Source organism: Bubalus kerabau, chromosome 21 (genome assembly GCF_029407905.1).
Source record: "Bubalus kerabau isolate K-KA32 ecotype Philippines breed swamp buffalo chromosome 21, PCC_UOA_SB_1v2, whole genome shotgun sequence".
Taxonomy (NCBI): domain Eukaryota; kingdom Metazoa; phylum Chordata; class Mammalia; order Artiodactyla; family Bovidae; genus Bubalus; species Bubalus kerabau.
The window spans coordinates 63753155-63767356 of record NC_073644.1 but is presented as its reverse complement, the minus strand read 5'-3'; the positions used below and the strand labels follow the sequence as shown (position 1 = coordinate 63767356).

Sequence of the window (14202 nt, the reverse complement as noted above, 5' to 3'; positions counted from 1 at the left end):
TGCCTGGAGAATCCCAGGGACAGAGGAGCCTAATGGGCTGGCGTCTGTGGGGTTGCACAGAGTCGGACACGACTGAAGCGACTTAGCAATGTTTCCTTCCTCAAAGGCAATCCCAGTAGGATTCAGTGTGACTCTAGTTGATGTTTTTAAACCTATAGCACATATCAGTTCAGTTCAGTCGCCCAGTCGTGTCCGACTCTTTGCAACCCCATGAACCGCAGCATGCCAGGCCTGCCTGTCCATCACTAACTCCCAGAGTCTAAGTACCCACAAATAATATATTGTTTTATGCATTTGAAAATGTACATAATGGCACTGAACTGTGTGTGATGCTTCACAATAGATCTGATTAAGGCTGCTAAGACCTCCATTCTATGAATATACCATAACTAGTATCCAACATCACAGTTCAAAAGCATCCATTTTTCGGCTAGGCATGTCCGACTCTTTGCACTATGCATGGCCAAAAGCACTGCTTCCCAGGTTGTACACACATCGTTATGCATCCTCGAAAGTTCTAGATGAATGGTTATATGTGGAAAAGCTGGGTTCAGCGGTGTGCACCGCCGTCAGTCTCACTGTGTTTTATAAACCTTTCCTCTAGCGGCTGTACTGACAGAGCTGCGGGAGCCTCCTCCCCCGTGTGAGGAACGCCAAGCGTCAGACCTTTCCATATTCTGCCAAAAGCTCACGCATAGGTTTTACAATATGCATTTCCCTGATTACTAGTGAACTTGAGCAACGTTTCATTGGTTTGCTTCTGCCTATTTGCCATTAGGTTATTTTTCTTTCCCTTACTTTGCAGGGATTCTATACAGACTCTATATTTGAAATACGTTTTGACTACTATATATATGTGCCAAATATGTACTCCTAGTCTATGGTTGTCTTTTACTTTATGCTATCTTTTCACATACAGGAATTTTAATTGTGATACAAATATATCAATCTCTTCAAAGTCTACAACGTTTATGTGTAAGCAATCTTACCTCAAGGTCATAAATACGTTTTAATATTTCCTTCAAAAAGTCTTCAAGTTCCATTTCCCACATTTAGTATTTCAATTCATTTGGAAACTTTGTTTTGATGTGTGCATGTATATGGTAGGAAAGAAAGAAAGAACTTCCCTCTAGAAGGAGAAAAATGTATTGAATAGTCTACCCTTTCCTCCTTTGTCTGACTCTGTTTCTCATACAAACGAGTCACGGAGCTTGTCTCTGGCCTGTAACCTCTTCCTTACTGCAACCTGTCTAGCTCTGCTTGCCTTTGATTTTAAATATTTGTTCTGTAGACAGCAACATATATTGGTTTCAAAAAAAATTTTAGTAAGCTCCAAAAAGACAAATCCTATTTTCTCACCAAGTGTTGGTTATAAAATCAAATAACTAATCATTGCCTAAGAAGAACACACAAAAAAATATTTAAAAATAACTTATATGAATGTAATTTAAAATATCTACAAAAATGGAGGTACAATGCCTTTACAGATATAAAATACAATGCATTAACTGTATGGAGGCAGGTTTTAATGAACCATTACAAAATCTTAAATCCAATGTTTGCCTTTTAATATCAATAATCGATTTTACACTTACATCGACTTACTGCAGATGATAATAAATATTCATTCAGCTGACTCTCATAACAGCTCTTATCAGGTAGGTACTATTATCCTCAATCCTCATTTTTAGATGAAGAAATTGAGGCACTGAGAGATTAAGAAACGAGAATAAAAAAGTGGCAGAAACAGGATCAAAGCCAGGACTCCAAACTCTGTGCTCTTAGCTCTCTACACTGTACAGTTTTACTTCTTTAACATATGGTGGCTACTCCAATAGAAATGTTTTACATTTTCATGTGAATTTCAAGTACAGATGTTCCCAGTATGTTTTTTAAACAATTATTTTAATTAGGATGTAACATACCCATTCAGTTCACTTCAGTCGCTCAGGCATGTCCGACTCTTGGCGACCCCACGGACTGCAGCACGCCAGGCCTCCCTGTCCATCACCAACTCCCGGAGTTCACCCAAACTCATGTCCATCGAGTCGGTCATGCCATCCAATCATCTCATCCTCTGTCGTCCCCTTCTCCTCCTGCCCCCAGTCCCTCCCAGCATCAGGGTCTTTTCCAATGAGTCAACTCTTCGCATGAGGTGGCCAAAGTATTGGAGTTTCAGCTTTAGCATCAGTCCTTCCAATGAACACCCAGGACTGATCTCCTTTAGGATGGACTGGTTGGACCTCCTTGCAGTCCAAGGGACTCTCAAGAATCTTCTCCAACATCACAGTTCAAACGCATCAATTTTTCGGCCATCTTCAAAAAATAGGCCAAGTTCACTTTCACTTTCAAAAGTACAGGTGGTACACACTGGCACAGACCTACTACTGTTTTATCAGCCACACGTTTCCACTGTTACTCTTCTACGCAGCTCATAGTTCTCTGTTCCATCCACGTCAGTGTGAGAGGCCTGTCACGCAGCTGTAACACACACACCGGCTCCAGGGCACTCTTCTTGGTCCTGTTACAGTTACCTTGTGCTCCATCTTAGCAAATACCATCGCTGTATCCAATTATATCAAGTATTCACTTCTCAGAAATCGGAAGAATCTATGTTTAAAGTAAATTAGACAATTTACTTCCAACTTGCTCAGATTTTCCTGTGCAGATTTCCTTAGTTTGTAGAAACTATATGCACATATGGAACTGGAGAGTTACCCGTTTCGCATGTTCCACTGAAATGGGGCCAGAATCACTTTAAAAAGTTAACTGCAGGTACAAACTTCCAACAAGATAAATAAGTCTTGGGGATGAAGTGTACAGCATGGTGGCCATAGTTAACAATATTGTTTTGTGTATTTCAAAGCTGCTCAGAGAGTAGATCACAGAAGTTCTCATCAAAGGAAACAAACAAACAAACAAACTGTAGCTATGTGGTGGTGGGTGCTAACTAAGCTTACTGTGGTGATCATTTCAAAATACAGACATGTATCAAATCGTTCTGCTGGACACCCAAAACTAGTAAAATGTCATGACGATTAGATCTCAAAAAAGTTAATAGTAATACCTCCACAAACATTCATATGATAAGGGAGTTGAAGCAGATCAATCCTACCACTGCTGCTGTTGCTAAGTCGCTTCAGTCGTGTCCGACTCGGTGAGACCCCACAGACGGCAGCCCACCAGGCTCCGCCGTCCCTGGGGCTCTCCAGGCAAGAACACTGGAGTGGGCTGCCATTTCCTTCTCCAGTGCATGAAAGTGAAAAGTGAAAGTGAAGTCGCTCCGTCGTGTCCGACTCTTCGAGACCCCATGGACTGTGGCCCACCAGGCTCCTCTATCCATGGGATTTTCCAGGCAAGAGTACTGGAGTGGGGTGCCATTGCTTTCTCATCAATCTTAAACTAATGCAAATCCCCCAAAAGTCAACCAAAGAGGCATCGTGTTCAAAATATGGCCAAACAGCAGAACACAATTTATTTAAGTATCAACAAGTATGTTTTTAGTATAAATAATTTAGAAACCACATCTTATCATCAGCTCTTACAGTCCAGATGTGTGTGTTGTGTGTGTTTAGTTAGTTACAGTACACACACAGAGAAGCCAATAAAAGCAACTATCTGAGGAAAAAATAGGTTATTCATATTTAAGGCCCTTCTCAATCGATATTTACAATTTAGGTATACGCAGACTGTACTTCTAGACCAAGGTAAGTGCTCTTTTCCAGTTAATCATCCTAAAAGCATGGGAGTTAAGGTAGTAGGCACAGTTAAAAGCCACCATACAAAAACAAACAAACAAACAAAATTTAGTTTTTGACCTAAATAGATTAAACAAAATGAAAACTGAGCCAATCCTGAATGATTTTTTCCAACAAAGGTGCTTAAAAAACAAGCAAAGAAACAAAAAAGCATACAGTAAGAAGATCATCTCTAAAGTAGAAAGTGTAAATTTAGTTTTTAACATAAAAAGGCCTGTTTGATGATTAATACCCTTATCTTGTTTCCTTTTAAACTATGTACCACAATGGCTTGAAGTGTCGTACTGCATTTTTATAACTACCCAAATGGAATCAATTAATTGTGAGCCAGATAATGGCAACCATGTTCCCAGATGATGTTTTAAACAAGGCAAAATATAAAATAAACATTATCTTCTCTTTACCCTCACTTCCTTTTCCTCTTCCTCACTCAGGACGAAGACTCTAAATATGGCCAAATAAGAAAGTTACTGTTTATATTAAAATTTCACTCATACTTGAGCATCACATTAAAATTTTACTTTCTCCACAATTATCACAATCAACATTGATTTTTCTATATCTGAATGCTTACACTATTACCTGTACCACGGAAAACTACTCTACAGACTTTCAGGTGTTAGTCTTGCTTCTCCATTAAGAACATAATATGCTCAAGGATATGCACTAAACTTCTCTGGATTCCTATAATATTGAGCTGCACATAATTTCATAAATTTACTGGCCAATGTAAAATATTGAATACCAACTATATACAAGTCACTGTTCTAGGGAATGAAAATATCTGACTTTCCACAAGAATTAAAAAGTCTGAAGCTGCTTTAAGACATGGGTAAAAAATGAGTCATATAAGAGAGAAATTGCAGTCCATGGGGTCACTGAGGGTTGGACATGACTGAGCGACTTCACTTTCACATTTCACGTTCACGCATTGGAGAAGGAAATGGCAGCCCACTCCAGTGTTCTTGCCTGGAGAATCCCAGGGACGGGGGAGCCTGGTGGGCTGCCGTCTATGGGGTCGCACCAAGTTGGACACGACTGAAGCGACTTAGTAGTAGTAGTATATCAATAACTTCAGATATGAAGATGACACCACCCTTAAGGCAGAAAATGAGAAGAACTAAAGAGCCTCTTGATGAAAGTGAAGGAGGAGAGTGAAAAAATTGGCTTAAAGCTCAACATTCAGTAAACTAAGATCATGGCATCTGGTCCCATCACTTCATGACAAATAGATGGGGAAACAGTGGCTGACTTTATTTTTTTGGACTCCAAAATCACTGCAGATGGTGACTGCAGCCATGAAATTAAAAGGCGCTTACTCCTTGGAGGGAAAGTTATAATCAACCTAGACAGCATATTAAAAAGCAGAGACATTACTTTGTCAGCAAAGGTCTGTCTAGTCAAGGCTATGGTTTTTCCAGTAGTCATGTATGGATGTGAGTGTTGGACTATAAAGAAAGCTGAGTGCAGAAGAATTGATGCTTTTGAACTGTGGTGTTGGAGAATTCTCTTGAGAGTCCCTTGGACTGCAAGGAGATCCAACCAGTCCATCCTAAAGGAAATCAGTCCTGGGTGTTCATTGGAAAGATTGATGTTGAAGCTGAAACTACCAATATTTTGGCCATCTGATGCAAAGAGCTGACTCATTTGAAAAGACACTGATGTTTGGAAAGATTGAAGGCAGGAGGAGAAGGGGACAACAGAGGATGAGATGGTTAGATGGCATCACCGACTCAATGGACATGAGTTTGAGCGAGCTCCAGGAGTTAGTGATGGACAGGGAGGCCTGGCATGCTGTGGTTCACGGGGTCGCAAAGAGTTGGACAAGACTGAGCCACTGACTGAACTGAACTGAATATGGTCCAGACAACGGTAGCAAGTCTCACTCAGCTAAAAGCAGTGAACTTAATACATCAGAAATATTCTCTTGATATTTTGTTAGAAGCCAGAGGAAGCACGAAAACCAATTCCAACCTACCGGGGAGGAACTGCTTTGTTAAAGTGGAAGAGATGGGAACTTTTGGAAGATGGGAATCACAGCACAGGTGATACAAAGAAGGGGACAGAGCACAGTGAGCCAAGTGCTCTCTCAGAGCTCTGAGAAAAGACAGGCAGGACAGTTAAAGAGTATTTAAAAAGGAGAGAGATGACTCAAGAGGTCTGCAGGCTCATAAGTTAAATTATTAAAGTCAGTCATAAATGGCTCCTAATAAGCTGCCTTAAGAACATCTGGAAGCATGATAACTACAGAATAATTCATCACTGAAAGGCATGTTATTTGACCACTTACTGTCTCTACAGAGCTGACTCATTCTAGGCAATTTTTCTGATTTTGATTAGACCTTGAAGGCTCAGAGTAGAATATCATTCCTCTACATAAAATACTGTAATTTGTAATTAAGTTGTGCCAAAGGAATTGGCACAACTTTTATCTTGCAATCTAACTGGAAACCAAACTGGCTAAACTGGCAAAAATACAGAGGACAATATATAATTAATGTGTGTCTATATTCAAGCAAGTAATATTACAGGCAAAAGATCAAATCAGTTTATCAAGTGGACCTAGTAGGACCATCACAAGGATGCTACAATTTATCAAACGCTGAGACTCCATGAGAGCTCATTTTAAATTCTTCCACTGAAAACATCAGATTTAAAAAGCTATAGTTCTTTTATATGTTTTATACATTTGACTTACTCTTTTAGTCAAGAAAAAAGATAGTATGAAGACTTCTTAAAGTATTTTAGAATTACCACTATACTATTATCTAGGTCAACAGACTTTGGGGCAAACAATTTAGTAAACCTTACAAAATTAAACTGCTTTGGTGTGTGCTTAGTCGCTCAGTCCTGTCTCTCTGCGACCTCATGAACTGTAGCCACCAGGCTCCTCTGTCCATGGGGATTCTCCAGGCAAAAATACTGGCGTGGGTTGCCATGTTCTCCTCCAGGGGATCTTCCCAACCCAGGGATTGAACCCAGGTCTCCTGCACTGCAGTTGGACTCTTTACCATCTGAGCCACCAGGTAAGCCTTTTAGAAATCTTTAAACAAAGAAAACCACTGTTGACTATACATTTATTACTCTGAAGTTTTCTGAATTTTCAGATCAGACACACATTAATCAAAAATACATAAAAACAAATAAAAATAATTTAATGTTTTAGATAATCCACACTATCAATGTTTATTCTGTTTATAATCAACCAAAAAGTACCAACTAGCAACAATTAACATGGTAGAACTGAATACAGAGGACCCTTATAACTGGCAGTAGTCTGGTCCTAAAGAAAGATTCATCCTCAGAGTTTCTAAAATATAATTTGTATGATCCGAATCTTAGTCAAAATCTTCAAAACATGGTACTAACCATAGATTTACAGACTTATTTTAGCATTTATCTATTTTCTGACTGTATTAAGACATTTAAATATATTAATATTTTGATATACATTGCATTTGGATTTAAATTATACTAAAGCTTGTGCTATAAGTGTCTGCATAATTATAGGAGGAATATTTTAGAAATATTTTTTCTTTTTATGATGCCATCATAGGCCTAAATTTAGAAACAGAAACTATAAAACTTCTAGAAGAAAAACACAAGAAAATTTTTGCAACTTTAGGATATGCAAATATTTATTTAGGAAACAAAGACCATGAATCATTAAGGAAAAAACACAACTAACTGGACTTAATGAAATGAAAATCTTTTGTTCATAAGACACATTGTTAAAAAATGAAAAGGCAAATCATGCTAGGAGAAAAAATTTGGAAAACACATATTTGCTGGAGGACTTGGGTTCAGAATATATAAAAGAACTACAACTCAATAAAAAGCTGTTAACAGACATTGCACAAAAGATATGTAATAGCAGTAGAGACACCCCACAATGGCCAAAAGCTCAAAGAAGGAGCTCAGCATTACTAGTCCTCCAGAAATAAAAACCACAATGAAATACCATCATACTCTCACTGCTGCTGCTGCTAAGTCGCTTCATTCGTGTCCGACTCTGTGCGACCCCATGGACTGTAGCCCACCAGGCTCCCCCGTCCCTGGGATTCTCCAGGCAAGAACACTGGAGTGGGTTGCCATTTCCTTTTCCAATGCATGAAAGTGAAAAGGGAAACTGAAGTTGCTCAGTCATGTCCAACTTAGCAACCCCATGGACTGCAGCCTACCAGGCTCCTCCGTCCATGGGGTTTTCCAGGCAAGAGTACTGGAGTGGGGTGCCATTGCCTTCTTCTAGAATGAGTTAAATAAAGAGCCTGAAAATACCAAGGGTTTGGGGGACGTATAGAAATTGAAACTTTCATACACTGGTGATGGAAATTTTAAATGATACAAACACTTTGGAAAACCTGTTTGACAGCTTCTTACAAATTTAAATGTATATTAACTATATGAACCAGCAATTCTATTCCTAGGTATTATCCAAAAGAAATAAAAACATATGTCTCTGTAAAACTTATACAAGCATGTTCATGGCAGCTTTATTCATATAGGCCAAAAATGGGAAAAAAAATAAATGTCTAATAACAGATGAATGGAAAAACCAAAAAAGGAATGAACTACTATTACACATAAAAGCATTATTTGAATGAATTTCAAAAACATTATACTGAGGAAAGGAAGCCATACAGAAAAGACTATATGCTCCAAACTGCATATGTATGAAATTTTTAAACAGGCAAAACTTATCTAAGGAAGTGGTTCTCACTTGGGGAATTTTGCCTTCCCCTTCCTCGGACGGTGCTGGTGACATTTTTTGACTGCATAACTTGGGGAATGGGGGCTGGGTGGTTGCTTCTGTTATGCAGTGGACACAGAGGCCAGCAACGCTGTTAAACATTCTAGAATGTACAGGACACTAACACAACAAAGAATTATCAGGCCCAGAATTCCAATAGTGCCTAGGCCCAGGTTGGAAAATTGTTTTCTACTGTGCTCAGTGATGGGCTTGAGATACAGAATGCAAATGAAAATGAAGGCGTTCTGGGGACGATAAAAATGTCCCCAGACATTTATTTGTAGTAGTAATTTGTTTTCCAAAATTCACCACGCTGTACACTTTAAATGGGCACATTTTATTGTATGCAATTTTACCTCAAAGTTGATGGTAAAAATTATAGCTTATCAAATAATATAAAGCTACAAAAACAGTTTAATCTAATTTTTGCTTTTAAACATATATGCATAGAAAAAAACGGAAAAGGCAAGTACTATTGGTTGGATTATGGATAACTCTGATTTTTTCCCCCTACTGCTCATCTCTTTTGTATTCACTTGAAAATATATTATGTAATAACGTACTTTTGAGTTATACCCAAAACAGGTCCAAGTAAACTATGGAAGAGCACAACCACACATGAATGTTTGATTATAGCTAAATTCCGATGTATGATCACAAGGCTAAAGTTATTTCAACAAACTATAAAAATGTATAATGCAAAGGCATTTACAAGTCAACTTTTACTTTAAAACACAGCTATATTTAGAGCCTAAATTATAAATATAACTATTTCTGTGCAAAAAAGTTTTTAACAGAAATTTTCACTATAAACAGTGATTCCACACAATAAGGTAGGCTGAAAAGACTAATAAATTCTTTTAAATTAAATAAAATAATGTTATAAAGGAATAACTTATTTCATTATATCTATACAGTAGAAAAACATAGCAGATACAATTCAGTTACGTTCAACAGCAGGCCAGGGACTATACAAACTGTGAGTAATAAAAAGATGTCCCTCAAGAAGCTGACTATCTAATGGAGAGAAACGATACTGTTAATAAATCAACATAAAAAGAGTTAAAGGCTATGGTTGAGGTTTGAAAGTAGTCCAATGAAAAGAATCAAACAACTAAGCTCTGGTAGTGTGGGAAGTATTTACAAAGATGAGAGTTGAGCTGGGTCTTGAGGAAGTATTAAGAGCTTATCAGGTGAAAATCATTATTAGACACTTCAAAAATCTTAAAACAAACAAACAAAAGCCAACTGTCTAACAATTTTGTTACACTGCTCTTTTGTTACATTTTATAGTCTTAAAGGTCAGCAACAGAAAAACCAGTTTCAGGAAAAGGAAGATAATCCTACAATACTGAGCAAGGAAGTTACACCTGCTGAGAAAATTCCATATTTAAGAGAGAAGACTGCTTTGGATTTACCTTGATGGAAAAAGGCAGTCTTTGCAGTTTAACTACATCTAACTAAGTTACATCTAAGTTAGGCAACTGTGGTGTTGGAGAAGATTCTTGAGAGTCCATCTCAACCAGATCCAATCAGTCCATCCTAAAGGAAATCAGTCCTGAATATTCACTGGAAGGACTGATGTTGAAGCTGAAACTGCAATACTTTGGCCACCTGATGGGAAGAACTGACTCATGAGAAAAGCCCTTGATGCTGGGAAAGATTGAAGGTGGGAGGAGAAGAGGACGACAGAGGCTGAGATGGTTGGATGGCATCACCAACTCAATGGACATGAGTTTGAGCAGCTCCGGGAGTTGGTGATGGACAGGGAGGCCTGCCGTGCTGCCGTCCATGGGGTCACAAAGAATCAGACATGACTGAGACTGAACTGAACTGAAGTTAGGCTATCTCAGTCTCTAGCACCACTTAAAAGTACTGACAAAAACCCATCAGTTCGGCTACAATTTTAAATCATGTATTTTAACATGTGTGAGCAAATTTCAGTTGGCCTCACATAACACATTGAAAACCTCCTACCACTAGTAAGGGACAATCTAAGATGCCTCTTAAGAAGGATAGGTACTGGGACTCCAATATGCATTCTTGGCAGTACGTTTTAAAGACATAAAAACTTATAAATATATGATGAATGAGGTAAACGACCACTCTACACAGTTAACAATGATTACAATGAGGCAGAAAAGTTAATTCCTAAACTTCCGAAGAGAAAAATGCCTACAAGGTACTGAGACCAGGAGGTAATACTGCAGAGAGAACCTGCCTACTCTGCTCCTTAGACTCCTATAATTCTGGACACCCACTGAAATTAAGGAACCGAAAGTGAATGAAACTGAGTTTATTTAAACTGAACAAATTTTATGCAGCAGAAGATGCAACTTTTGAGTAATCAACTCTACCCAAAGACAAAGGGTCTTCAAGTGGATCTGGCTTCGGGGAGAGGGCAACAGCATTTCCTAATCTTTTCTCTCTTGACTTGGAGTCCAATAATTACTGCGAACAACATAAGGAACACTGTTTCCAGGTAGTGGCGATTCAGGAGATGGGAGAGAATGGAAAAACGATTAAAGCGATAAACCAAGGCTGCAAGGGAGTCTTCTGGTCACGTAGTAGCCAGTGAACTAGAAACTCTGGATGTTTAATAGATATCGACACCAACAGTGGCACCAGGAGCCGGTGCGAGGCTGGAGGCAGGCAGGGAGAGAACAGTCGCTGCCAGGCCCTTTGGCCTCCACTGTAAAAATCACCGCCCGCCCCCCGCCCCAACCCTCTAGCAGAAACGCTCCCAGTACTCAGCACCAGCCCACAAGCACCCCTCCCCACAATAACCCCCCACAACCCCAACAGCCCAGCCGGAGGGACAGCGCCGTCGTTCACTTACTGAGCTGTCCCCCACCCGACGTCGTACTCGGCTCCCGACCTCCTGCGCCTCCAAGGCCGGCTGCCCCGGGGACCCCCGGCGCCCCCGTCCCCGGGGGGGTCCCGCTCTGCCTCTCGAAGTTGCCAGGGTTGGAGAAGTAGTCGCGCAGCCGAGGGAGCTCACGGCCGCTCTCTAACAGCTCGGTGTGCAGCTCCAAGGCGGTCAGCAGGTACTGATCGCGCAGCAGCTGGGCCGCGATCGCATCAATTGACAGGCGGGCCGGGGTCTCCCCAGGGCCCCCTAGGGCCGCCGCCGCAGCCTCCCCGGGGAGCCCCGCTCTGGCACTGCTCCCCAAGGCCACGGGGTCCTGGGGCGACAGCGAGTCCGCAGAGCCCGGGTCTAGGCCGCCCCCGGCACCCAGCCGAAGTCCTGCCCGCCGCTCGTCGGTCGCCGAGACCTCGTCCTCGTCCTCGTCCGAATCGCTGAGGAAAGGGTTCACGCCGCCGCCGCCACCTCCAGGCGCCATCGCCGCCATCTTACACTGTCAGGAGTGTGGGCGCCTCCCTGTCTGGCTCTGACAGGCCGCGGCCTGAGTCCCCGCTCAGCCTCAGCGGTCGCCGCTCGCTTCTGCAGCCCCGGCCTTGCCACGTCCCGTCTCCTCACCTGGAGACCAGGCGCAGGTTTGGAGGCGAATCGTCCGGAGGCTGCTGCCGCTGCAGCCACTGCCTCAGCCGCAGCTGCACCAGCAGCCCGGCTCTGCGGGCGTCTTCCTGGTCCCCGGTCTCGCGAGAAATGGCGCATGACCCGCCCCTCTCCCCGCCCCGTCCGGCCCCGCCTGCTCCCCACGCTAGTGAGCAGAGACTGAGGGGCCCCGCGCCCAGCTCAAAGGCAAAGCCCCGCCCCACTCCTTTTTGATTGGTCGCATGAGGTGGGGGCGGGGATTGGAGGACTGACGCGAGAATTATCGCGAGAGTAGCTTCTGGCCAGGTAAGTGTCAGGGACCTTTCGTGGTTGGGGGGCGGTTGTGACGGTGGCTTAGGAACCTTCTCTTCTGGGCCAGAGGGGAGCTCTGACTCGCAGCCGGGCCCCGCCTTCACGCTGACGAGGCCTCGTTCCCGAGGTCAGGCCTGACCTGCTCAAGCCCAGGTAGAGTCCGGGGGAAGTGGGCACAGGCGCCGGGCCCTGACACTGGCTCTCGCCTGGGTGCGCTGCCCCCTCTTCCTTCGCCCCTGCTGTGTGCGCTGCCGGGTACTGATGTTTTCCCTGCAGGGGTGGCCGGTGCCGGCCAGGGCCGGTGGTCAGAAGGGGGGTTTGCTTCCTCTTCCTCGCCCTCCCAGCCTCGTGCCTGCGGGCCCCGGGGGCCTGGGTGCGGCACAGGGACAGAGCCAATAGAAAATGCATTGGGGACGTTGGGATCTGCTTGGATCTGGGAATATCCCGATAGTCTCGACTTTGGAGAAGGAAATGGCAACCCACTCCAGTACTCTTGCCTAGAGAATCCCATGGAGGGAGGAGCCTGGTAGGCTATAGTCCATGTGGTCGCAAAAAGTCGGACACGACTGAGCGACTTCACTTCACTCCACTTCGGTAACAAACTATTAGGAGCGCAGCAAGCACTTGTGATTTAATGCACAGCTTGCACAATGGGGACGCTTCAAAACGTCAAATGCCGCCCCCCAGAGGGTCCCTTGTAGAGCAAGGAGATCCAACCAGTCCATCGTAAAGGAAATCAGTCCTGAATATTCATTGGAAGGACTGATGCTGAAACTGAAAATGCAATACTTTGGCCACCTGATGCGAAGAAGTGAGTCATTGGAAAAGCCCCTGATGCTGGGAAAGATTGAAGGAGGGAGGAGAAAGGGACGACAGAGGATGAGATGGTTGGATGGCATCACCGACTCAATGGACATGAGTTTGAGCAAGCTCCGGGAGTTGTGATGGACAGGGAAGCCTGGCATGATGCAATCCATGGGATCACAAAGAGTCAGACATGAATGAGCGCCTGAACCGAACTTGGGGTTTTTGTTTTGTTTTCGGTAGAAGTTTTTTTGATGCTTTTAATGCTAAGAATTAGAAGCTTTTTTTTTTTTTTTCCAGAACATTAGCTCCTAGTGTTTAATTCTAAATTTATGTGTGTGTGTGCCTGCATGCCATGTATTGAAGAAAAGCATGGAAAAAAATACCAGATCTTAGGAAAATAGTATCAAAAGAGCCACCGGTGTTGTTTCATCAGTTCAGTTCAGTCGCTCAGTCGTGTCCGACTCTTTGCAACCCCATGAATCGCAGCACGCCAGGCCTCCCTGTCCATCACAACTCCTGGAGTTCACTCAAACTCATGTCCATCGAGTTGGTGATGCCATCCAGCTATCTCATCCTCTGTCGTCCCCTTCTCCTCCTGCCCCAATCCCTCCCAGCATCAGGGTCTTTTCCAATGAGTCAACTCCTCACATGAGGTGGCCAAAGTATTGGAGTTTCAGCTTCAGCATCAGTCCTTCCAATGAACACCCAGGACTGCTCTCCTTTAAGATGGACTGGTTGGATGTCCTTGAAGTCCAAGGGACTCTCAAGAGTCTTCTCCAACACCACAGTTCAAAAGCATCAATTCTTCGGCGCTCAGCTTTCTTCACAGTCCAACTCTCACATCCATACATGACCACTGGAAAAACCATAGCCTTGACTAGACGGACGTTTGTTGAAAAAGTAATATCTCGGCTCTTCAATATGCTGTCTAGGTTGGCCATAACTTTCCTTCCAAGGAGTAAGCGTCTTTTAATTTCATGGCTGCAATCACTATCTGCAGTGATTTTTGAGCCCCCCAAAATAAAGTCTGACGCTGTTTCCACTGTTTCCCCATCTGTTTCCCATGAAGTGATGGG

At 42.8% G+C, this 14202-nt stretch overlaps 2 protein-coding genes across 16 annotated transcripts in view; one reads left to right on the top strand and one right to left on the bottom strand.

Annotated features, from left to right (window-relative positions):
• Nucleotides 1–12114, bottom strand: part of RELCH (RAB11 binding and LisH domain, coiled-coil and HEAT repeat containing) — a 112990-nt gene extending 100876 nt beyond the window's left edge. For all 7 annotated transcript variants that reach the window (XR_008706810.1, XR_008706811.1, XM_055559570.1 and 4 more), the window contains exon 1: nt 11348–12114. Coding sequence is in view for 5 of the 7 variants with exons in the window: in XM_055559570.1 (XP_055415545.1) it covers nt 11348–11861 (514 nt within the window). In the remaining 2 variants the exon portion in view is untranslated. The remainder of the gene's footprint in view (nt 1–11347) is intronic.
• A 138-nt stretch (nt 12115–12252) lies between these two features.
• Nucleotides 12253–14202, top strand: part of PIGN (phosphatidylinositol glycan anchor biosynthesis class N) — a 106677-nt gene continuing 104727 nt past the window's right edge. For 7 of the 9 annotated variants that reach the window (XM_055559716.1, XM_055559715.1, XM_055559713.1 and 4 more), the window contains exon 1: nt 12322–12472. The gene's annotated coding sequence lies outside the window, so the exon portion shown is untranslated. The other 2 variants (XM_055559709.1, XM_055559717.1) reach the window with 2 other exon arrangements.